At 41.1% G+C, this 26,404-nt stretch overlaps 1 protein-coding gene across 3 annotated transcripts in view; it reads left to right on the top strand.

Annotated features, from left to right (window-relative positions):
• phldb2b (pleckstrin homology-like domain, family B, member 2b) overlaps positions 1-26,404 on the top strand; it is a 45,207-nt gene that overhangs the window by 13,353 nt on the left and 5,450 nt on the right. For 2 of the 3 annotated variants that reach the window (XM_059326838.1, XM_059326837.1), the window contains 15 exons: positions 356-439; positions 7,973-8,092; positions 10,294-10,478; positions 10,842-12,059; positions 15,104-15,481; positions 16,603-16,764; positions 17,010-17,147; positions 18,564-18,692; positions 20,418-20,573; positions 20,750-20,860; positions 21,008-21,082; positions 21,780-21,932; positions 22,716-22,859; positions 23,057-23,156; positions 24,567-24,717. In XM_059326838.1, coding sequence (XP_059182821.1) covers positions 356-439; positions 7,973-8,092; positions 10,294-10,478; positions 10,842-12,059; positions 15,104-15,481; positions 16,603-16,764; positions 17,010-17,147; positions 18,564-18,692; positions 20,418-20,573; positions 20,750-20,860; positions 21,008-21,082; positions 21,780-21,932; positions 22,716-22,859; positions 23,057-23,156; positions 24,567-24,717 — 3,304 coding nt within the window. Of the gene's footprint in view, positions 1-355; positions 440-2,794; positions 3,024-7,972; positions 8,093-10,293; positions 10,479-10,841; positions 12,060-15,103; positions 15,482-16,602; positions 16,765-17,009; positions 17,148-18,563; positions 18,693-20,417; positions 20,574-20,749; positions 20,861-21,007; positions 21,083-21,779; positions 21,933-22,715; positions 22,860-23,056; positions 23,157-24,566; positions 24,718-26,404 lie in introns of those variants that run through there. The other variant, XM_059326839.1, reaches the window with a different exon arrangement.

Genomic DNA, 26,404 nt, shown 5'->3' with positions numbered 1-26,404 from the left:
AATCTTTAATTAGTTTCAAGATAAATATTGTTTCAAGATAAACTCTTAAGATGGATATCTTTCAGTACAAAGAAAATTATCTTTGAACAGACAGGGTGAGGCTGAGTGATTACACTTTTTATTTTTGTTCCTGTGTAAAACATCATGTATAATTACTACGTGAAGCATTCAGACCAAAGCGAAGTGAAGTGAAGATAGAAATAGCATGGAGTTGTGTGTATGTTATAATTAAAATTGTTAGGAGTCATCTTTCAGCAGGGAAGTACATTTGAGTAAGTGATGATGTAGCGAGTTGCTACACTTTGGACTAAGGTACACTGATCCCTGTACTTTCTCATTGTTATCTATAACACAGGAGGGGTGGTGACCCTGGACCCCTGTGGTCACCTCTGCAGTCTGGATGGAGTGCAGGTCACTGTGCCCACACCACTCACACAGGGTAAGATAAACACACACATTGTATAGCTCAGTTTACTTCCAGAGTGCACTTTACATTACATGTTTCACTTGCTTGCACAAAAACAAGCGCACATACAGCACATTGTGTACAAGCTTTGATATATTGCCACCTACTGGTCAATAGAAAAGGTGGAGTGAAAGTTGACTTAATTGCACAGAGTGTGCATAGTTTCAGTATTTCATAACTCCTGTGTATGTGTGTGAAAGAGGGAGAGTGGTTAGTTTGTGGTTTGGTTAACTTGCATTCTTTTCAGTGTACGAGTCATATGGGTACAGTTAACATTGTGCTGACGTTCTGCATGGAAACAGCATGATGTGTATTTTACATAGATGTATAGGCGTGCGTGTGTGTGTGTGTGTGTGTGTGTGTGTGTGGGCATTTGTGTATCTGTTTTGAATGATCTAGTGCTTGTGAGTGTACCTCTGGTTCGGTTTAATTCGTTGTGGTTTGGAAGAGCTAGCTGCTACAGTGAGTCACAGCTTCCAGCAACTGCAGAGCATTCACTGCACATCAAATTGTATTATAGGAGACTGCAGAAAACTTGCAAAACACACACAAACAGAATATCCTATCGAATTTGAATGCATTTCTTTTCTTATCTGTCTGTCCAAACCTGCCCACTTGTCTGTTTTTTGTCTGGCAGTATCTTGATCTGTTTATCTTTTGTCTGCCAGCCCGTTCTCTTCTTCTCTCTTCTGCCAAATTCCCTTGTTCTGCATTGCAGAGCTCTCTTTGGGTTTCACTGTTTTGCTCTGTTTTTCCTTCTCCATGTATACTTCCTTTCTGTGTACCCTTTCCTGCTATTTCACTGTGTCCTGTGTGGCCTAGCCATTTTAAGTTAAATATTGACAGGTCTATTTATCTTCCCGCTGTGCCTGGCTGATTCAAATATTGACTTCATCTTGGTGTGTCTACACACGCGAGGCTGGGGCACTGTGAAGTCGCAGGGGTGGAGAAAAGGACCGAAAGAGAAAAAGGGGTTAAAATAAGTCAAAAGGGCATGGTTTGGAAAATTATGGAGAGAGAAAAAGAGTGAACATCTTTCAGGAATATCCACTGACCTCAGATGCTCTGGGTTGAGTTAGAGTAACTACACACACATAAACACACACACAGAGAGAGAGACACACACATACACTGTAGAGCAGTCTGGAGATGATTAGCTATGTTTAGGAAGTGATCTGTTCTGTATTTGGGACTTCGGAGCTTGACCTGGAATCACATCAGCTTCACTTTTAACACACTGGAACAGATGGAAGTCACTTGTTGAATAGTAATATGTTCCTATGACATAGTAACAGCCTCACAATGATGACAATGGAAATCATAGTACAGCGGCGAAACAGTGGGGAAAAACCAGTAGAACTGCAGGCTTTCTTCTTTCTCATGCTTACAAAATGTATTAATCGAAAAATACCTCTTTCTGCATTTCAGTTCACATTCACGTTCACAAAAGGAGTTTGGGCATAAAACTCAATCTCCCAGCATTCACACCAGGCTAAAGTAAATGCAAATCTGGCTGCTAAACAAAACACAGCTGGTCAACCACTCTGCCTCTTTCTCTCTCTCTGTCACTCTCTCTCCCTCTGGCACACACACATACATCTGCATACATGATAAAAGGCAGAGTAACTATCAGTGGGTTCATGTTATGTTGAAAATGCTTGCAGATAAGAAAGCATCTCAAAGAAACAAGACACAGTTGGAAGGACTATCCTTGACTCAGACTGGGGGGCAAAGGTTTTTAAAAAAAAAAAAAATCTAATTTACTTTTCTTGCTCCCAAAATATTTAACTTTATCTGTAGCCAGTTAGTCTGTATGGCATAGCCCCAAATCTCTTTTCTCCCCCTTCTCTACTGTTGCTTTGTCTCAGAAGTCAAATGAATTACTTCTTAAATAAATTCGTTTGTCATTACAATAGAAGCAAGCCACCAGTTTTACAAGGTTTTTGAGTAATTTTTCTCTGTCCAGCTGTTTTGGGGTTATACTGGTCAAAGGTATTTGAAAGAAAAGAAAAAGAAAATAGGTAGGTAGACAAAGAAAAGCTGAGGGGGCGTCCACCAAATACCTCAATAGCCTTTGAACCTACCAACTCCAGATAGGGGTGATTGCGAATTAAGCTGTCATCTTACATACCATTGTAACTTCTTACACCCGCATTTCCTCTGCTATTAATTGTCGCTTTAAAGCCGTAAACTGTGGATATTGTTATTGGATCTCTCGACAGTATTTACAGTCTTTTGCTCCCGTAAATCTGAGCCTCGTACCCCTTTTTATCCAGAGTTGGTACAGTCCCGGAGTCAGACTCGTGGATGGTAAATCAGTGAACTTTCTTCCACACGGAGTCAAGACAGATGAGGAGGCTGCTCGTATCTGAGGAGGGAGACAAACAACAACAACACGAAGACCGGCAGGAGTGCAGATATAGCTATATTTATTTTTTGCTTTACATTTCTAGAAGAAGTTCTTTTAAGGTCTTCTCATGATAATTTGTTAGACGTTTAAAGAAAGAAGATAGTTGTTCGGGTCGTGAAAGGTGCTCACTGAATGGGACTTTAAAAGGTTTGTAAGGATTTTTATTATGCTAACGTTAGCTCTTCTAATGAAAGTAACACAGATTACGTGACATTTACGCTACTCACTGTTTGACGCACTTTTAAATTAGGCTATATAACTGCACCCTTTTGAGCTAGGTACTTCATATCTTGTGTTTTCCTGAATTAAATAACATTAATTAACATTGGTGTATTCGTTAGTGTATTCTATTTATTGGCGATACTAAACGTCTTCTTAAAAGCTGTGGTAGTTTATTTGGACATCATTTCTGTGTGTTTAACTGTTAATCTGTACATGAGGTTAATGTGTTTAATCGGCTCATACTCTCTCACTGTGGCGCAGAAGATGGCAGATGCACATTAAAACCAGTAGATTTACTACTCTTGTTTTTTTTTTTTTAAGAACACACTGTTTCGAAACCAGCCTCACATGCTCTTTGAACAGTTTGGAGCAATGTTATCCACACTAATCGATGTGTTTATATCAAGTTGTGTCTTATGACACTTAAACGAGCAAAGTTGGCTACTTTTGCCAGTCAGGATAAACTGGCTGCTATAATTGATTTCCCTTTGAAAATCGGCTGCAATGGAAACCATCACCAATACTAATCAAGTCCCATCTGTTCCATCATTCCTAATGCACCAAACTGAAGCAGAATTGATGTCTGTTTTTATTTTTTTACTTAATACTTAATGGGCCTGGAAGTTTGTTTTTTTCCTTTTCGGGTTGGTTAGTTTATCAGTAGGATTGAAAAATATTGGCTCCATTTTTTAATGAAAGGAAGGGTGTACTCATCACAACTCATTACATTTGGAAGTGGATCTGAGTCACAGGGCAGCCCAAATTATGGTTTACTTAATTAACATTATGTGATAGAGAATTTGGCCTTGTCTGAGCTCTGCATTCTCCGAGTGCCCTTCTAGTTTAAAATGGTAAAAGACTGTAAAGCACAGGTTTGTATGGCTTATTGTTTAAGAAGTGAGGGTGTGAATCAGTGCTGCTACTAAGTGTGACCCAGATTTAGTAAAAGTCACATTTCATTTGAAGACGTTTTATCACAGGCTGTTGACTGAAGCAAATTGTCTGCACCTTTTGATGGAAATTACATTGAGGTGCATGCCTTGGGGTCATAAATTAGCTGGCAAGTTCACAGACAGGTGTGAGTGCATGTGACAATGAGACCTAGCCCATGGCTGTGAAGGCAGGTTCAGTGGTCAGGATACCTGACACCTGAACACAAAACCTACTCCATTGTCCTGGAAGTTATTGTGTTCACAAGTCATTCTTCTGCCTGCCTTGAGCACATTTTTCTGCCTTTTATTAAAAAAATAATCTTACATTATAAGGAAGAAATAAATCATTTGTTATCAGTTTGCTTTTTTCTTTTGGCTTTCTTTCTGAAAAAATAGAGGCTGTTTTTATAGTTAACACCTGTGGTTTTCCTCAGGCCTGCAACCTTCGCTTTAGGGAAGTGGGGTGTGGCAGCGGATGGATGCTTTGTGGATGAGATTTGCGATAGGGCATGGAGAAGATTTACTGAGCCTCTGGTGAGGAGCCAAGTTATGCATGTGTGTGTGAGAGAGAGAGAGCAAGAGAAACTGAAAAAGTGTGAGTGAATGACTGAGCTAATCTACACCAACTCCCCTGAGAAAGACCAGTCTGTTTTTTTATGATGTTACTGCTGGACCCTTGTTCTCCAGAGAGGGTTAATTTGTGGTTTTGAGGCCAATTTACACTCCCACTGGGACCTTGTGTGCATGCATCTTTTCATGAATGAGTAAATTCAGCTTTGGTTCAGTACCATGTGAAATTAAGGGATCATAGCAACATTTTGAAGGCAACAAGTATGTTAAATAGTTTGTGCATTTTGATAGGACAAATTGGGGGTCTTCTTACTGACCACATTTGGACATTTTGGTGATAACTTGTGATTTTGGTGATTACTTTGTATCTCAAACCTGACCAATTAGCAGGTAAATGAGTTTCATCCAAGCGTATTCGACATGGGATCTTTGTCAGTGGTTTATTTTTCATTCTAACCTAATGGTCACAATTGGGCAATTCCTCCACTTATGTTAACCAAATAAAGAAACAGTTTTGAGTTTCCCCTTCCATAACATTGTGGTGAGTGCGTACTTTGGTTCGCTCAGATCTACATGGGAACAAAAATTGGCTCCAGACGTGATACAGCTCCTACATCTGTGCCCTCAAAGACTCTGAGGTCTGACTTTGTAGATCGCAAACTTTAAATTATCCTATAAATGTATATACAGACTAATTTCCAGTTTTGTTGTCTTTGGAGGGGGTCTGTCCATATGTGTGTGTTGGTGGGGGAGCAGATGCTTTGACGTTGGAAGCTAACTCAATTTGCTGGTAAACACTTGAATGAGATTAAACATGTTTTGTTGTGGATGCTATGTCTGTATGTGTGTGTAGGTAGACGGAGTCAGGGCATGTGTTTATGGGCAAAGTTATTTAGGACAGCAGAATTAAATTAAGTTTGTGTGCAAGCAGTTAAGATTAGTGTTTTTTGATTGGATTTTGCAGCCTCTTGTGTTTCCTTGTGCTTGTATCACAGATGGAATTTAAGAGTAAGGGTTAGAAAAGTTTTTTTTCTTTTTCTTTACAACAACATAATCCAGAATTGTGTGTCAGAAAGAATGAGAAGAGATATACATTGAATCATCAGGTTTTATATTTTTAAAATACTTATCCACTTTATCCACCTTCCTTCTTTTTTTCTGCCATAAACACACACAGGAGGAGAGGATTAACTAGTAGTTATTTGTTAGCTAAGAAGCCCTGAGAGGAAATTGGATCGACAGGAGGGGTGGGGGCTGTGAACAAATCAGGGCGACACACTTTACCCTCCACGTTAAAGGTGGCACATGGTGAGGCTATTGAGGGTAGAAAATTAGATTTTTACAAGAGCTGACTGCTGGCAAAGTGTGTGTGTGTGTGTGTGTGTGTGTGTGTGTGTGTGTGTGTGTGTGTGTGTGTGTGTGTGTGTGTGTGTGTGTGTGTGTGTGTGTGTGTGTGTGTGTGTGTGTGTGTGTGTGTGTGTGTGTACATGCCTGTGTGTTTGCCGCTCTGCTAAATACTTAGAGTAGCTGTGAGTCATTAGACGGACACTGTTATGGGACATGTTTCCACACATACACAGATGCACAGAGCATGCATAACATTGTGAAGACATTCACAAACATTACTCACGTCTGGCAATGAGAAACACATATTATTAGATCTTGCTCACACTTACTTTAATAGTAACGTGTGTGTGTTTGCTTTTCTCTCTTCTTTTACTCACAAGACACACATCTTTTGATCTCGGACATGATGCCAATGCTTCACAGTATGCGCCCAAACTTGCAAGATTGTGTTTATATGAGGATGTATTTGAGAGGTTCACACACCAGCTGTGTAGACTAAACATTTCTTACGCTGTTTTCATGTGTGTGGTGCTAACTCCACCTCCCCACAGTATTCAGGTCCCCCCCTATGGTGAGAAATTACAGCTTTGAAGACAAAAAAAATCTGCTCTCTAGGCATTCTAAAGCAACGTCTAGACACACATGACCTCCTTTTAGCTAAACTATAATCTCCACTTTGGCTATTAGCATGACTACAGTGGATATGTTGGTCAAACTGGACATTAGGTTGAGAGCGAGGAAGAACAGGGCAAAAGAGAGATGAGAATGAGAGAAGGGAAAAGAAAGAAAAACAACTTTGACATTTTTCCATTCTGTCTTTTTCCATTCTCCCTCTCGCAATCCCCCCTCTTGCCTCAGTGGCTGTGTCTGACTTCAGGTCCAAGGAATCTGATGTAACTGTAATGGAGCTATTAAGGAGTCTTTTTTAGCCTTTTACGCACATGCTAACATTGTGGGGTTTTACTGCTTATCTGAACCTTCTACCCTCAGGGGTGGAGGTTAAAAGAATGGAGAGTGCAAAAAGATTACATTGTGTTTTTCAGAAGACAGACAAATGAGAGGGGAACTCTTTGTTTACTAGTCAGTCTTGTGATTTTCTCTCCTTCTTTGTTGTCCATCCATCTTCGCATGAGTGTAGTCTTTTCATTTTTTTTTTTTTACTGCCTTTCTACTGTTATTCACTTTTCCTGTATCAAATCTCCAAATTGTGTGTCAGCACTGCTGTCTCTCTCCCTTCCCTTCTGAGGTATTTGGACAGCTGTGGCTGTCTGTGTGTATTACAGAGGTTGTGACCCTGACATCTTGTTTAATACCTGGCCCTCTCAGCCTAATTGATGGCCAGAGCAAACACTGTGGTCTGGAATGGCTGGCTGTGCGTGCTGAGTGTGTGCAAGTGTGTTTCTGGCTGTGAATAAATACTCTCATACCAACTTAAAACTGTACTTACAACTGCCTTTTCAGACATACTGTAATGTATATTATATACCTATTATAGGGTATATGTCAGAAGGGATAGATATTGACAACAATTAGTTGATACCAATGTCATGATTTATGCTGCTTATTGAGCTGATTCTCTATAGATTTTCCTGTTGATTCCTGATTAATCTTCTGTGTGGGAAAAAAATGTAGAACCAGAGTAGACCAACAATCTGTCTGTCATGAAACCCCGCTTTGGACCATTTCTTCCCCTCCACCATGAATCCTTGTTGCAAATTTTTAGCAGTGAAGTCGCATTAATTGGACATCATTGTTTTGCAATGCTCAACTGTCAGAGAATGTGCTGGAAGAGGAATTGTTAAGCTCAGTCTGCTGGATCAGACAGTTTGGAACCAGTTTTAACAGGAACCAGTTCTTACTATGGTCTCCTCTGCTAGATTGTGTGTTTCTGTTGTTTGTGCCACACTAACACAAATGCCAAGAATGACATGCTTCTTTATACTACACTATGTATAGTATCCAGCCTCCATTTCAGTAAATAAGAGATGCATCTCTAAATTTATGTTATGTGTATTTTCTCTCCAGGTTATTCCCTGTGCCTGGGTAAATCCTATTTCTTCCGGTTCAACCATCCTGAGGAGGCGAGCAGAATGAAGAGCATGCTTCCACAAAAGAGCCCCGTGTCAGCTTTAGCCTACAACACAGGTACACACACACACACACACACACACACACACACACACACACACACACACACACATACATACAAAAGGGGGGGCTAAACCTCTCCCTGGCTCCTGACCTGCACTTGATCCCTGTTCTATTTTCTTTGTTTCTCCTCTCCATATTTGTTCTGCCACCTCACCATCTCCTCTTCCATCTCCCATTTGCTTTTCACCTATTCTCTGCTTCTTCATCAGCATATTTTCATGATGTAACATCTGTTTTCACAAATATCTGTCCCCTGACAAGGATCTCACGGTTAGTAAGTCAAAAGTAGTCACGACTTGTAGTCACACACAGGTGTGTGAGATTGGGATGTTAGTCTTGAGTATGTGTGTTAGAAAGACTGAAGGGTAGGGTGGGGAGCAGGTATCCTTCCTAAACATACGCTTGCACTGTCACACACATGCTAAAACTTAAATTCTAAGCGTATTGGAATGTTATTGTCATCTGGTGCCCCCCCCCCTGCATTTCTATGGTGATACAGCTGGACTCAGCTGCCTCCTTAGTGATTGATCGAGCGTTAAGCAAGGTGTGTGTGTGTGTGTGTGTGTGCTATAATCAGTGGAATCCTAGACATTAGGAATGCAGTCCTCACTCCCCTGCTTCTCTGTTGTTTTTTTTGTAGAAATTACTTGCATCTCTCTCGCACACACACACACGCACGCACACACACACACACACACACACACACACACACACACACACACACACAGACACACTTCGGAGACTTGTTATAACAGGCAGCCAAAATCTTGACCTTTATCCCCCACATTGCCAAGACTCACACTCTGACACGCGCACATAAAGTGAAGAGTCCCACACACAGCAAAAGCAAGCTGGGCATAGAAGAGAATAGTCGTGATAGAAAGGGGGTGATGCACGCCAGGCCTCCAGAATAAATCTGCCCATGTATGGACACAAACACCCTGTGTATGTGTGTCTCTGTGTGTGTCTCTGGATCGTATGATGTCTTTCATTTTCTGCCTCATTTCTCTCCACCATGTAAGGTTTAACATTATCTCACACAGGCCTATATTCAGCTATGACTTGCACTTTTAGATACTCAGGTTAGTAGTTGAATCTCAGTTTTTATTTAATTCTTCAACACACAAGTACACTCTTAGCATATATGCACATGAGAAGCACACGTGTGTATTTCTATCAAGGAGAGCCACAGTGTGTGTGTGTGTGTGTGTGTGTGTGTGTGTGTGTGAGACAGTTAAACACTGGGTGGTCTAAACTTGAACATGGTAATAGCTCCTTTTCCACATAAAGCCACAGACGAATTAACAACACTGGGCAGGTTTCTCACATATTGCTTTCTCATACAATCTTTCTAGTGTTTGCATGCATTTTTGACTACAGGATAATATTTAGGTTGGGTTGTCTTTGGTACTCTGCACAGAAATGTAGAAATACTGCTATTAATCATAAATACTCCCACCAACCTCAGTAATATTCTACCAAGTGAAAAATATTTTTTGTCTGATTTGCCTTCCTTTTAACTTCCTTCCTGCTAAAACTGACTCAGTTGAGGTTTGGAAAAAGACCCCCTTACTGCTGAAGCTGCTTTAAATAAAAGGTTTAAGGAAGGGTGGGGGGCCTTAAGGGGATACCAGAATATTTTGTGGTCTTTTTCATTTCCCGAAATCCTACTCTAAGGAACTGAAGTCGAGTTAAAGTTTAAATGTTTGTCTTGGATCGAATGGATGAGTTTGTGCGAGAGTGTATTTGCGTGCTGCGTGTGCGTGTCTGCGTGTGCATGCATGTGCGTGCGTGTGTGTGTGTATTCCTATTCTTGGTGATCTGCTGCCAGTTGTGGAGTATTTGGGTTGGGTTTGTTCTGCTAAGGGCCTCATCTATGAATAGCTGCAGCTTCAGGTACATGCACAGCCTCCCTCTCTCCCTTTCCCTCTTCTGCCACAATTTAGAACTCTTAAGAGAGAAAAATCTCATCTCCATTCATCTCTTGATACGTCTATTTTGCTTGTCCTAGTCATACATCTTTTCTCTGTTTTTCTTTCTATTTACAATAGATTCACAATTTCCCTCCATATTTCCCTGTGTTTCCCAATTTGTGTCTCCCTGTTTCTTTTGCCCATAAATTTCTATCTACACTTTCCCGTATTATCCACTTAATTTCTTCCCATATTTCCATTGTATCTCTCCCCCACCTCCAGACTACCTGAAGTTTAGCAGCGACTATAGTCATGCAGTGGTGGGAGGCACCAGCAGCTCTAGGGGCATGCGATCAGCCTCAGAGCTCCAAGACTTGATGGACACCCTGCAGCGCAAGAAGATTGCCCTGGAGAACAGCCTGAGAGCCAACGGGAATGCAAACCCCTCCTATTTCAGCGTGACACAGGTCAGCCATCATTTAGCTCCACTTCAGGATTTATTATTCTGCCTTCTACGTCATGCTCCAACAGGGCTTGTGGAGTCTATATGGTTATCCTGGATGTTTATCTTGAGCTTAATGGGGCTAAACAGGGTTTACTCATTATCTACAAGAAGAAAATGGCTAACCAGGGATTACCCATTATCCTGGGCTTTACTAAAGTGTACTAAAGATTTACTTATTACCCTTGTTTCTGTCACAAAGCTTGAGATCTGCTTGTATACTAAACCTCAACATGATCTTATATTTCTGTGTCTTTATCTATCTCTGTTAAGTAGCATTTTTATGTATTTCCAGTTGTAATATACATTTTTCTGTTCAATCTCTCAGTCTCCACCCACCACACCTATCACAAGTCCTACCACATCCTCATCAGCCTATCAGGACCAGGCAAGGCGGTTCTATGGCTCAGATCGAGCGGCCATGTCTTTGAAATCTGCGCCTCCTCTTTCCCCTGGAAGACGATCCGACCCTTGTGCTCCTCTGGCCTCCCGCACCTCTGTCAGTCGCAACCAGGACAACCGGCTTCAGACCCCCAGCTCCTCTTCTTTGCACTCTACATGGAATGGTGGCGGCTCCTCCACTTCTGTTGATGGTAGCAACAACTTCCTCCTCTCCCTTCCTCCTCCCTCCTCATCCCGCACTCCATCAGCAGGAGGTGCAGCCAGCATGCCCTCAAGCCCCCGTCTTGGTCGCCGTAGCTATGGCAACCAAGAGTCATTGCCCACCAGTAGAACGAGGAAATACTCAGCAGGCTCCCTAAATGGGCTGATGGGAAGTGGGCACAGTCGCTCGCTGCCCCGCCTCTGCCCCTCCCAAACTCCTTGTGAAAACAACAATGGAGTCCTGACCTTGTCAACGCTGCCCCCACGGCGATCCGATGTTTCTGGTGGTTACAAATTTAGCAAAGACCATTACCACAACAGCCAGAATGCCAGCCCTGACCTCAACCACAACTCGAGTAACTCCAGCCAGCTTTCCTCGAACAGGAATCAAATCCAGACCACAAATCAGGCGAAAAGTGTTGTGTCTATCTCCCTCTCCTCCCCTAAAATCTTACCCTCCACAACCACCCCTATCTCTTCCACAACTGCCCCACCTGATGTGACCATCCCATCCAGGACGGGGGGTTCCTCTTCTCCTCGTGTGGCCAAAAAGCTCAGCCTGACCTCCACGAGCTCTATTGGCTCCATCAACTCCACGAGTTCCAGCCCTCCAGAAGTGGAACGGCTGGCCAGCCGCGGAGTCTCCCCAGGAGTGGGCATGTCATTGGGGGAAAAGGAAAGGCAAGGGGGGGGCCTTGAGCCCAGTGGAGCCCTGGGGCTTGGGCTTGGAGAGAGGAGGTCTTCATTTGGGAAGGCAGGGCTGGGACCTGGGATTGGTCTGGGTGAGAGAAGGCAGTCATTTGGAAAGGCAGGAGTGACCCCACCAGGAGGTTTCAGGGAAAGAAGGGGGAGTATCAGCTCAATGAGCGGGAAGGAGGAGCTGACTGATTACCACCAACACCAAAAAGAAGAGCGACTCCGTGAGCAGGAGGTGGAGAGACTGGTGAGTGTGTTTGCACATATGGCTTTCTCTGTTTGAACAGATGACATCAAACTGTCCTCAGCATCTGCCAAGTCAAATTGTGGCAACATATTGTCATTTGGATCAAATGACACTGTTCCAATATGTAGATGTAACCTGTGATACAGACCATATCTGGTGAAATGAGTAATTGGTTAAGATTACAGACTTACAGACTGGTTACAGGTGTACATTTTGTTGCTGTTAGGGTTACTGAAACAAGATATGGATAACTTTTGCAGGGGAAGCAACAATAGCAATCAAGCAAATACACACAACAAATGGAATGAGTTTAGGAATGTATCCCATCACATTAACTTCCTTCTTGTCCCCTTAAACATACTCTCCCAGGGAGCTTAACACACACACGCACAAACGAGAGTGAGTGAGGTTCACCGCTCCACAGATGCCTCTGGCAGTTAGCCCATACTAACAGGACTATTCTTAACCCCGTGCTTGGATTATGTTTGTGTGGTGCGTGTTTATGTCAGTCATCTGGAGGTCCGCCCAGTGTGGTTCGGACCACTGAAGAGCCACAGAACACATCAGTCAGATGTGGGTTAGAGAAACCAGAAAGATTAGAGAGCACAGTTGTAGTGTAGCAGGTGGATAAACACACAGATGCTCAACATATAATGACCACTGGACGCATAATCTACTATCCTTCCCTCTTTAAATCTCTCTCTCTCTTTCACACAGTTATATTCTTCTAAGTGAGCTGGTGTCTCTTAAACGGTGAGAAATAGTTTTCTGGATGCTGTACAAACCAAACTGTTTCACAAGCTTCTCTATGGCTTTTAGCAAGCCTTCAGATATATTGTGGACCTGCCTCTGCTGCTGTGATCAGAGAGCAAATTTGCACTTTGCTCTGTGTAAATTAATGTTCCATTAATATTGGGCAGTGTTTCTTCTTTTGATGTTGTTTGATTTACAACAATTTGTTTTCACTTGGCCCTCTGTAAAAGATGGGAGCCTTCTGCTCAGTATATTAAATAATGCATTCAGATTTAAATATTAGCTATGAATAATATATATGGGCTGGCCATCGTAAGAAAGCCACTGGCGTAGTCCCTGAGTTCAAGGCTCAAGCTCAGGAAAGCATTGTCTTAATCTTGTCTGCCCTCTAGTGGCTGTACAGGAAACTGCATTATTTCCCGGCTGAGATGTTATTAGGTTGTGTGCAAAAAATGGCTATTGGGCATGTTACCAACAATAACTAACAAGATTACTCATTGTATCATAGATGATATATAGCTTAGCTTGGGGAGGTTTGCTTATGTTTATGTTACTATATTCAGTCAGGCCATATTTACAAGGTGGCATTTGGCAAAGTAGTTTGTCTTGTTTTTGTAAATGGTTTGGAATTTACAGAAATAAAAAGAGAGCAGAACCGTGATAACAGTGGCCCAAAATGTGATCATGGGGAATATAGGAATGAAGGGAATGGGAGAACAAGAGATTAAGAACTAAAGTGAGATAACTGTAAATTTCTTTCCATCACCATTACAAAATACATTTTATTTCAACTGAAGAGCGCAGCAGATTAGAGAGGTCAAAATACTTTATTTCCTCTGCTCCTCCTTTTGTCCATTCTGTGCCATGCCAAAGCACCAGCTCATACATCTCCATTTTTTTTCTCTCTTTGTGTTTCCTCACACTCGTTTTCGTTTTCTTGTTTGTAGTTTTCCCTTCATCTTTTTTCCATACAGCCATGTTACAATGCATATCCCTTTCCCTTGCTCTGTCTGTCTCTAGTTGACAGCTGATTACTATACAGGCTTCACAGAGGCTTGTGTCCATTAGAATAGAACAAGGTGACAAACTGACGCAGGCTTGTTTTGCCTCGTCTCCTGGTTCACATTACACACTATAAATGGGGTCTGTATTCTTGTTTGTTTGCATTTACACATGCTGTTTATACAAAATATTTGCCCACTGGTAAACCATTTGTACTGTGATTAATTATAGGTATTATGTATATTGCTTTGAATTAATAGCTTTTATTATTTTTATTTCTAAAACCATAGGTTACATTAGTATTAACATACTGTATGTGTAGTGCTGTAATACATTTGCTGAATTGAATATCTCTTTCAGACATCATAGTCCAGACTTCACCTGGTTCAGCTTCCTTCCTAGAGCACATCTCCCTGGAAACTCTCCTGTTTCCTTCGTGTCAATACACACAGACACATTCCTGTGTTTGAAGTCATGACCTATTCTCATGCACACTTCCGATCATAGTAGACAGCTGTCCACTTTCTCATTAGCTTACTCTTTTTCGCACACACACCTCTGTCCTATGTTTGTTTTTTTTTTACCTCCCTCTTCCTGTCTCTAATATTACTTACACAGGCTTGCAGTGTGGCTTACATACTTCTCCCTCAAGAGAAGCTACTGCTTAACGTATGAGGGGGTATTTTAACCCTGTGCAGCCACCGTAGGTCCTCATATATCTGTGTTCACGCAGGCAGAACTGTGGAAAGGGGAACTCTTGCTCCAGGGATTCCAAGTGAAGGAATATATTCTTTGTAAACTATATAAATTATATACTACATGAGAGTATGTCAGTTTTAAACAAAACAGGACAGAATTGAGTGTGTTTTGGACCTTTTAACTTGAGGAATAAACTTCTGCGATGCTTCCCCAGGTAACTTGAGCATTGGATACTTGATTTTATGATAGAAAGAAATACTTCCAGCTGAGCTGTTGTCACTCTTTCTTTCTATTATGGATATAAAATGAGACGTGTATTTATTGAAAATGCATACGCATGTATAGTATATAATCAGCCACATTCGGTGTAAAAAGTGCATAAATGTGTTGTTGACTAGTTTTGAATAATTACCATCTGACTCGAATAGAAATATAACTTGAATGTCTGTTTGATATTTATTAACATAGAGTTATGATGTAGTGAGTGGATTGATTGAGTTAAGACTATTAAACTTACATTCACGACATAATCTTCTTTTCAAATTACCTATCCTTTCTCATGTCTGTGTTTGTGCGTGTGCTCATTTCAGGAGCGACAGCGACTAGAGACCATCTTGTCTCTGTGTACAGAGCTGGGCAGGTCTGAGAGAGATGGAGGTGACACGACCACAAGTCCTCCTTCAGCTGTGGCGGATCTCCAGAAGATCAACCAGGAGCTTGAGAAGCTTCAGCTGAATGACGACGATGACGACACACCATCTGTCTTTTCAGACTCTTCAGTTCTTAATGGAATAACAGGAAATGGACACATGGCCTCACCTGGATCAGAGAATGGCTTCTATGATGATGATCTACAGGTACGACGGAGGCGCAGCAGCGGTCAACGAGACAACAGGGCAGAATCACCCGCTGTTAGTCTGCGAAGCTTTGCGCCCTCACCTTCTCCACGTGCACAGAGGACCAATGAGGTACAAGATATTTATTTGTACTTGATTACATGTACTTGACTTCACTCAGCCAAAGACATGTTTGTTATTTACAGACTCAGTCACTTTGAGATTGATAAAACTTACATTTACACAGTCCTGTTAATTTAATGAAAATGTAAAAGGAAGTTTAGAGCATTGATCAACTAATTTCCGCAATAAATCTCTCAGACCAATGTCATCTAACCTAATGACCCTCCTCCTGATCGGGGCTAAACATGGTGCACATCACTGGTGAACAGACAGGGTTGGGAATACTGTGTGAAAAAGAAAAGTTTATGAATAACATAGAGATAACTGTAACTTCCTGTTATTTATATATCTATACATTCTGTGGTTAAGCACTGATGCATATGTATCCCCTACAGTTGTGGACTGGTGTCTCTCTGAACCGAATATTATCCTCTAACCAACTGTCTCTTTTCATTGGGTTAAGTGCATGTTAAATATTCACACAGTATCATATACATCTTATCATATACCTTGCTAAAGCAGCACCTTTGACTTTGGTCAGCTTCTTAAAAGATTAATCAGGATTGATGTGGAAGTGTTTGTGCTATTCTTTGTTGGAAAACCTGAGAGTGACAAGGATCAGTCCTCTTAATACTCTGAAAGTATTGACATAAACATCCATCACGTACACAGATGGGAGATATTTACAGTCCATTTATTAGATTAGAGCAGGCTAAGTGTCACAATTTTGAATTGGCAGCTGGTGTTTGTGTGTGTCGGGGTGTGTGTGTGTGCTTGTGTCTGCTCACATTTGTTGCTGCAAAAGAACTGAACTTTTTATTGCCCCAAGGAAGTACTGCTTCACAACAGCAATACACAAACAACAGCAAACACTGTTCAATATTGCAGATGCAAATATTATTTAAATGTAATGTACAGCTTTTTTTTAATTCTCCAGTTGCCTTAGTGACCAACTAAATGCTGATGATACACCTATTTTAACTCTAATTCACCACATTGTTGACTTGCTGTCAGTCATTGTTATTACAACTAATTACCATGTAACTCTCCAATATTGGCTTTGATAACATTTTAACTACATCTTAACAATCTTATTCAATCTGTGACTCTGTTGATGATGTTTTTACCAGGCTCTAGATGATGTGGCTCGTCGCCGCGGACAGGAAGTGAGGCCATCAGAGGAGGAAGTGAGGCGCGTGGAAGAGGAGAGGATCCAGGTGCTGAACAACATGGAGGAGCTGGAGCAAAAGATCAAAGAGCTGGACAACCAAATGGAAGAATCTGCACAAGAGGTAAAGACAGAACAATGTGAGGGATGATGCCAGACAGATAAAGCAGTAAAAATGTCCAATCTTTCAATTCAAAGTTCAATGCTCGTCAGTAAGTCAGATTTTGAAAGTAAAACTAAAGTGTCTCCACTACTAATCCCACATTTTGTTTAGATATTGTTAAGTGGTCTTACCTCCCATTTTTACCCAAAATAAAGAAACTCAGAATCACTACAAATCCCTCAGTTATTGATATGTATTTATTCAAGGTGGAACTTGAGCGAGCTCTGGTGGAGGCCGAGCAGGAGTCCGAGGTAGCTGCTCTCCAGCAGGAAAAAGATGCTTTGGAAGCACTTCACAACAAGATGGCTGACCTGGAGACCAAGTCCCAGCAGGAAAAAGAAAAGGTATTCAAGAGGCTGCGCTTGATTGTAAAGCAATGAGTGATATGGATATTTCTCAGTGATTGATAGAGGCTGACACAGAGACCAAGAGCAGAGAGACTAAGGTCATGATTCTGCAAATTGTTTGTATATCTTTGCTAACAGGCTGGTAAGTGATTGGGCACTAACTCATTTAAAGAAAACCTAAAAGTTTTACGCTAAACATTGGTTTAAACAACAACAGTTCCCCTCCTGAGGTGTATTAGTACATGTGGTATTGAAAATATATACACTACTCTGAGACTGTCATACATTTAGGGGTCATGTGACCAACTGCTAGGTGTTAATCCTTCTCATGCTGTCTCTGGTCCAAATATATATCTGTTAATACTGCCCAGGGTATAGCGGTCACCAAGCAATCCTATCTTACACACTCTCCAGCAGGAGGAGTGTGTGTGTGTGTGTGTGTGTGTGTGTGTGTGTGTGTGTGTGTGTGTGTGTGTGTGTGTGTGTGTGTGTGTGTGTGTGTGTGTGTGTGTGTGTGTGTGTGTGTGTGTGTGTGTGTGTGTGTGTGTGTGTGTGTGTGTGTGTGTGTGTGTGTGTGTGTGTGTGTGTGTGTGTGTGTGTGTTCGTGTGTGTGTTCGTGTGTGTGTTCGTGTGTGTGTTCGTGTGTGTGTTCGTGTGCGCATACATTTATACCAATATATGGTGTCACTGACAGGGCGGGGAGTGTATGTGGATAAACGGATTGAAATTGCAGTGTGTTTGTGTGCACACTTTGGTTTGGGCATTTGGATGTTCCTCACTGTTGGATTGAGTCCTAGCCTGACTGTGAAATTTCCATTGGCCCCTCAGCTGGTACATAGTGTATATATAAAACCATGTCATGATACAGAGAAAGACGGAGGGAAAGAGAGACAGAACAATCAGATAGATGAGTGTAGCCGTGAGTGTTTAAATGTCTGTTGAAGAGCAGGTGAAGTTGAGTGGTTGTCCAGATCTTGGGCATGTATATACTGTATGCTGTGTTATTTAGAGAGAGGACTATTAATCTGCTGAGCCATTCCTTCTCATCCATTTGCTCATTTCCATCCAAACAAACAAAGCAAACAAGACAGGAGAAAGAACTCATGACACTATTCATACTACCTTCATTTCTACTCAATACCTCTACAGTTCTCCATCCCTTTTGGTAGATTTTTTTTCTCCAGCTTTGCCTCCCCTCCCTCCCTCTAGGGTAATCTTGCTGACCTGGTTGCCGTAGTGACTAACTGTGGCTCCCCAGTCCCACTAACGCAGCCATCCTCTCTCTGTCCTGTGTGTGTGCTGTCTTCGTTGCTTTGTTTGTATGTACATGTCAACAAATGTGTACATGCGTGTATGGGTGTTTTTGTGGACATGTCTGTGCGTCTACGTGTTACGTACATGTGTGTATGCCAGGCGTGCGAGTTGCTACAGGCAGAAAGGGCCAGAGTAGAGAGGTTGGCTCAGATTGTTTGTGAGCAGCGCTCCCAACTGGACAGCTGCCCTGAGGCCACCAAGGAGCCCCTGCAGGAGCAGCTGGCCAGGGTCAGTATGCACACACACACTTGCACCTCACAAACACACACAAGAAGATGTGTACTTTAGTGTGTAAACCAATGAATCCAAGCAGGGAAATTTACAAGCACAGAACTCAACATAAATGGGAAATGCAACAGCTGTGCATGTATACACTGATAGACCCAGAACAAAGGCAGGTGTACAAGATATGTGCCCATATGCATAGTTACAGTCAAAACATACAATATATGTGGACAGGTGACACTCTAGAAAGTGACATGTGATGCTTGAATATTGAACTTGCATGCACACATTTTCTTTCCTGAGCGAACTTGCCTTTCACCCCATGGCCATCATGGTTCATGTTCTCTCTTCCCAATGTCTGACTCTTTTAGGTTTATAATGTTTACATATCTTTTCATTTCACCAGAAGGGTTGAGCCTGTAATCGTGTAAATTATCTCACTCACTCTGACATTTGGACATTATGTCTTCAGACATAATATACATAAGACGTCGTCCTTTGTGTTAAAGACATGACAATAATATACATCCAAAAGTCACAGGGATCTGGAGCGGATCCTAGCTGACTTTGGGTGAGAGGTGTGGTACACCCTGGACAGGTTGTCACTCAATCACAGGACTGACACACAGAAACCACGCTCCATTCACACCTATGGGCAATTTAGGGTCACCTAATCTGCATGGGTTTTCTCCGGGTGCTCTGGTTTCCTCTCACATACCAACTTGTTTAAGATTTCTTGAAGACGCATTGCTTTTAAATAATCTGTATTTTGGGATAATGCTTCTTGTATGTTACATATGGCATGTTTAACATTGGTTATGCTTTGATGTTGTTCTCTGCATGACTGTAACATACTGATGAGACATCAGTGATCTGTGCTTGGTTTGCATTATCTGTGTCAGTGTATTGTGGGAAGAGAAAGTGCTTTCGGACACATAATAGTTTGCTTGAAATATGAAGTTTCATATCTTATAAGTAATATTATTGATAAAAAACTCATGTTACCCATACTGGGAAAGAGTCTCATCACAACATTTAAATAGGCAATTTTCAAATAGATAATTAATGTTAATTGTTTGCTTGTGGTCAATAAAGAAATAAGCAGTCAAGTGTGTGTGTGTATATATATATATATATATATATATATATATATATATATATATATATATATATATATATATATATATATATACATACATATAGGGTGGCTACTTTGAAGAAACTAGAATATAAGACATGTTTTCAGTTATTTCACACTTTTTTGTTAAGTACATAATTCAACATGTGTTCATTAATAGTTTTGATGAATCTACAATGTAAATAGTCATGAAAATAAAGGAAACGCATTGAATGAGAAGGTGTGTCCAAACTTTTGGCCTGTACTGTGTGTATATATATATATATATCATATTACTGCTCAGTCCACTGTGAAGCTTAACATTTTATCAAAACAATGTGTTTGCATGCATTAAACTGCCATATATCCCCTGTGTATGTGTATGAGTTCTAGTCCTTGGCTGTTGTATACTGGTATTTTTTTTTGCATGTTTCATCAAGTGTATGTTACAGTGTTACAATGTCATTTAGCAGACACTTTTATCCAGAGCGACGCACATAACAGTATGTCCGGTTTAAGTTCTTCCTGTATACAAGCAGTTTTTCCTAAATGCATGGGTATTTACATATTTTCTGTTTACCTGTGCAGTATTTCTTTTGTTTGTGTGTCAGGACTGTGAGGTGCTCGATGCAGAGTCGAAGCGTTTTGAGGACCTGGAGTTCCAGCAACTGGAGAGGGAGAGCAGACAAGATGAGGAGAAGGAGACCCACACGCAACAGCTTCTCCGAGAGATTGCAGATTACCAGCGAAGCATGGTCACTCGCAAGGTAACAACTTGTCTGTTTGTCAAACCAACCAGTGGGGAGAAATTTACACAATACAATATCACATTGTTATATTTTGAAAATTCAGAATGAGTTTAAATCTGTTTAAAGTTGTTTTAATGCCATGTTTTATAAGTGAGCTAGAACCGCATAACAAGCTTGTCTTGCTTTTCCCTCAGGAACGACTGCTAACTCTGAAGAAGCAGGCAACACAAATTACCCAGCAGGCTCAGAGAGAGAAGGAGAGCTTCTTGAAGGAGAGGAGTACCCTCGAAGCAATGCTGCAAAGGGTACAAATATGTCCATCTTTGCATGTGTATGCGTGTAGCCATTCTTGCTTCTGTATATAAATGAAAAGAAAATGCCATCAACAAGAGGTTAATTTAGTTTTTAGCATTGTTTGTCATTTCCTTTTGTTTTCTTTTTCTGTCTCTTAGGAGAAAGAAAACCTCTCGATGCTTGAAAGAAAATATGCCGACCTCACTGGTGGCCGAGGTTTCACTCTAAGGGAGGTAGGTTGTCAGACAGGAAAAGACTTTCTTCTCTCTGAACTCCTTAGGACTCCTGAAGTGGGCTCATCATTTTTAATCGTTGGGGTTTCCTTCTCTGCTAGGATACAGCTTCTCTGGCTGATGTGTGTCAGTCTTTTAGCGATCGTTGCAGAGACAATTCTTCTTCCACTATTTCTCCTTCTCCAATCAACTTGTGCACCCTCTCACCCCTCCTTTCCTCTATTTCTCTCAAGAATGCGGAGGTACTTTTTTCTTGTCTTACTAATATATTCCTTCCGGTTTTGCTCTTTGTCTGGATAGTTTGTTTAAATTAATCTCATTCATCCTTCCTGTCCTTTTTATTTTTTCTTTCTGGTTACTTATTTTGACTTTCAGTTTCTTGTTGTAACAGCCAGTCCCTGGATAAATTAAGTTTAAGCAGAGACTTATTTTATTAATTCTATGTACAGCTAATACTCACATGTATTAATACTGAGGTTACCCTGTGACAACCGAACTTGTGTTGTGTACTCCACTCTATGAATCTTAACAGTGTGTGTCAAGACTTTTTGTTCAGTGTTTGCTTTGAAACGGCTAAAATCGACACCAAATTCTGCATCATTCTAACAACTAATTCTCAAGTTTGTCATTAATATGGCTGACTCACTTCATGCTTTGCCTCACCCCTATGTCCCTTTCTCCACATGACACTTTCCAGGGCTATGTCACAGTCAGTGAAATCAATGAGCTTTACTCACAACTTGGGGGGGAACCTAAACGCGCCCCTGCCCCCACTCTGGCCAATGCCTCTCCTGAGTCTGAGGCAAACCGCTCCTCTGACGATGACACCCCCAAACCACCGGAGGACGAGGTGTGTGTTGTGGTGTTATGGGCTTGCGTATGTGGTTAAGTACGTTAAGACGTAGATGATGCAAAGTGTATGTGTGTGTGTGTGTGTGTGTGTGTGCCGTTACTTTCCCCAATTTCCCTCTGTCTTTTCCTCTGTTTCAGTTTTCTGACAAGGTTCTTTTCTTCTTTTCAAAGCTCTGTCTCTCTCCCTCCCCTGCCGACTGTCACCCCTCTTCTTCCTCCTCTTCTTCCTCCTCCCATCTCCGTCCCCGCCCCCTCCCCAAAACACCCTCTGTGCATTGGCCCGAGAACATGGTGTCATATCGAGACCCCTCTCCCCTCCCTGACTCTCCCCCACCTCCCCTTCCTGTCAAAAAACACCGCCAGCAACACAGGCAGGTAATGCGTGTGTCTACTTGTGTGTGTGTGTGTGTGTGTGTGGATTTGCACCTTTGTATTTGTTTTTCTGTGACATCAATTGCATTGATTGCTTGATGTTGATTATCATGAGTAAGTGATCATTGTTTAGATAAATTCAGTTGCAGTGCATAATTAACATTTTTGATCTCCCCCTATCCCATTTCATTCTCACATGCATATGAATAAATAATTATGTATTCATATGGTTAAAATTAATCAATATGGATTGTGCTTAACAGTAGAACAATCCCATATGACCTAAAATTAAATTCCATCATTAATGGGATTGAGATGAATGTCAATGATGAATGATCAAAAATCCTTTAACCTTGTACATCCCTTCTCTCTGTTGTGTGTGTGTCTGTGTCTGTGTGTCTGTGATCAGCATTTCCGTTTGCTGGAAGAGAGGAAGAGATCTGAGAGAGAAGGTGGCTCCTATCTAAGTGACACATTACCCAGGAAGAAAACCACACCCATCATGACCCCCCAGTTCACATGTGCAACACTGGGACGCAGCTTCCCTACCAAGGTAGACATACATATAGATGGTCCTAGATGCATTAATGACACAAATCAATACAAATTCATTGATGTCATACTTTTTATATAGCTTATTTTCTCAAATATGAAATACATTCGTATTGTGTGATTTTTGCAAGACAGATTTTGTTTAAATTACTAAAACATGGAAGTAAAACGTTTTTGTCTCTTGTTGTTCGATTATAGTCCCATCATCCCTTGGTACAGAGTACAAGTTGTGGCAGCATTCTTCCAAGAATTTTCTCCTTATCCAACAAGGAAACAGAATCTCGACGCCTGCATAAAGGTACACAAACACACATAATTAAAAGCCATATATATGGATAAAACAAGTACACAGATACATTTAAATACATGTAATTTTACTTGCAAATACTATCTTTATCTCTATCTCTTATTTTCGTCTCATTTACTTGCACAAACAAACACTCTCATCTCTGGGTTGTCACATAAAAATATACCTAACATGGTAACATCTCTACTTGTTTTGGGATTTGTGTGTGGGTTTGCACTTTATTGTGTTTTGTTGGATCACACTGTTTCTCTTGTGTTTATCTGTCAGTGGAGATAATTCAGGAATGTAAGTAGAGAAGGGCTGTTCCATCAAGTGGTGTTGAGTATTATGTATGTGTGTGTGTTTGTGTGGGTGACAGAGTCGAGCATAGGTGCTGGTTTTGATTATGAATCTGAATATTGAATTTGATGGTTGGTAAAAGTGTAACAAAAACGCTTCAGAAGTAGATTTCTTCTCAGTCAGCACCCTGCCACAAACATCAACCAGCCATTTCCTATCATTAAGAAAATGTGCTGTGCTCTCACCACAGGGTGTAATCCCTTTGCCCTCTGTTTGGGTGTATGCTGAAATGTGGTTTTGAATGCAGATTTAGCAGCTGAGAGATGAAGAATGGTCCTTTAACTGAAGGACTTTTTTTTTCATGTTTGACATGTATATGGTCTTATTATTTTAAATTAAAATGTAATTACTTCTGTGCAAACCAAGCACATACATCAACCATGTATTTGTCTTGGACTTGTACTCTTCATTGCTGCACCAGACGGATATCCCCCCCAAAAAATTTGGGTGCGGGGTGTATATATTTTTAGAGTATTATCAGCCTTGTGTTGCAACAGTACTGCAAATTTTCCCGGACACTGGTACGTGTATCTGGTCCCTCAGTCCCTTTGGTCCCTTGATCTGGCTCATCAGATGGGTGGGCCTGCTGCAAGGGGCAGATTGTATCAGGTTTTTTTGTGTGTTTCTTCCTGTACCCAGAGGCTCAAGTTAGTCTCTCTCTAAAGTATTTGCACCATAATTTTGCCGTCATTCCTCCTTCTACTTCTGAGGACATCTTATTTTCTCTGCAGACATCTTTGGACTGCCTAAACTTCTTTAAGGGTTCTGCTATACAACTTGTACTCGTTTTCCAGACTGTTTGTTGTTGTGAGTGCTACTATTTAGACACATTTTTAAAAGAGTAGTTACACCAAAAAGTTGTGGATTTATTTTTCACTGAACCCATAAGAGCCGTTCACAGTGGCGGGGCATTGGGATCCAAAATTGAAGCCATCTGGGCAAACTGCTGTCCCAGATGGAGTGACAGAGACAGGTACAACACAAGGGTGCACACATGCATACACTGGATAAAGAATGTTAGTCACTGTTGTTGCTTATTCCTCTTTGTGTGTGTGTCTCCAGGTCAGCCCGGCTCCAGAGCAGCTTCGCAGACCAACGTCTACCTCGATGCCTTTGGGTTCCGTGACAACCAGGCCTTTGACACAATGAGTGTGGACAGTACTGACTCCATTGAAACCAGCATCTCTGCCTGCTCACCTGATAATATCTCAAGGTAAGTGTCTCTGGCATGTGTGGTTTATGTATATACACACACATAACAGAAACAAAAAAATGAAGCCTGTTAGTAATGTGTATTTCTGAAATAATTGAAAACACTTGAATTTAAGTATGTTGTTTTCAAGGTTAGACAAGTGCCTGGAATTAGAATAAAGTGAATGAAACTACTTGAAATTTAGGTTAATATAGGTTAAAATAGGATGGCAAACAGGAGACACACTTTGAAAAAGGAAACTTTCCTGTGTTTTCCTTTAATTTGTTCTATAGAATGCTATTTGGAAACATACATTTGGTTGTTCATAGTACAATAAAATTTTAATTGATGTAATAAGCAGTATAATGTATATAAATGTGTAATTTACCACAGCTGTAAGGGGCTTCAAAAGCTTGAAATTGCACTTTGAAATGCTAAAAAAGCCTGAATTTGACGTTGAAAGTTGTGCACCTTTTCCTGAAAATAAGTGTAGCTAATATTTCTGTGAAAAGTATGTGACAATGAAATGCTTCTTTCTTTACTTCCTTTGGTTAAATAAAAAAAAAACTGACATACTAAGTCAGAAGAGGGGGTTGAAAAGTTGAAATATGACAAGAGACAGAGTGAAAATTGAAAACTCAAAAACACAAAAATGTCCCTTTGTGTTCATAATATGAAACATTGACTGTAGGAAGGGGGTGAGGGGGGCAACAAAGAGAGTAGAAAGTGAGTTAATGTAAAAAGTGTGTGGAGCTGCAAAGCAGAGGTTTCCCGCCTTTCATGGTCACTCCATGGAGAATAAGATGTGTAGAACTGTGTGTGTAATATGAGTTAAGGGGGACTCTTCATTAGTGTTCTAAGAGTCAGGTTACAGAGGATGGAAAGCATGAAGGTGTGTGTGTGTTCACAGTCAACCCCCTAAGGTTCAAATGAACTGAGGAAACCAGTTTGAGTGTGGAGGTACATTTAGGGGTCCACCCCCTGTCTGGACTAAAACCATGTGTGCTTGCTATCCCTCTCTCCTTCGTACAGTGGTTGCATCTGTCTTTTGTCTCCCCTCCTCTTGTTTCTCCGAATGGTATGGTCTTGTTTCTGCAGAAAGATTTTGCAAAGTCCCAAACCATTTGCACATTGACCTCTGCAAGTTTTCCTGGAACAGGCTGCCTCTGTGATCTTCAGAATGTTTGCAGTTGGATTGTGTTGCACTGGCTTACATTGGATGGGAAGACGTGTGATGGATCAGTTCTGGACTAAGCACTAGTTTTATGGTAGAGCTAGAATTTCTGTCATCATGTCAGTGCTGTGTCCTGTTGTCTGGAGATACACAAGTTGGAGCAAGAGAAATAAAGTTTTTCTCAAGTAATCGAGAATAAATAGATTTGAACTTGGCTGGTCTACAATGACTATGAGAGCAAATCCCTCTCATCGACTGAGGTAAGAGAATGGCAACGGGATAGGGGGAAGAGGAGAAAGGATGGATGTTCAAAAGAGGTTGGAGCTTTGTTGGTGAATGCTTGATAATGAAAGGACAACCGGATATGTGGTGGACGATTAGTTGAAGTCTAAATGCAAGTAGTAGACTAGAATATGTAGACAAAATATATATATATATATATATATATATATATATATATGGCAAAACGGTCACAGATACTAATTTAATTAAGCCTACCCGTCATTTTTTTTACATTTAATGTCATGCACTGCA

Source organism: Centropristis striata, chromosome 23, assembly GCF_030273125.1.
Source record: "Centropristis striata isolate RG_2023a ecotype Rhode Island chromosome 23, C.striata_1.0, whole genome shotgun sequence".
NCBI classification, from domain to species: Eukaryota; Metazoa; Chordata; class Actinopteri; order Perciformes; family Serranidae; genus Centropristis; species Centropristis striata.
Note: the sequence above shows the minus strand (reverse complement) of the source record. Positions and strands in the feature narration are given on the sequence as shown.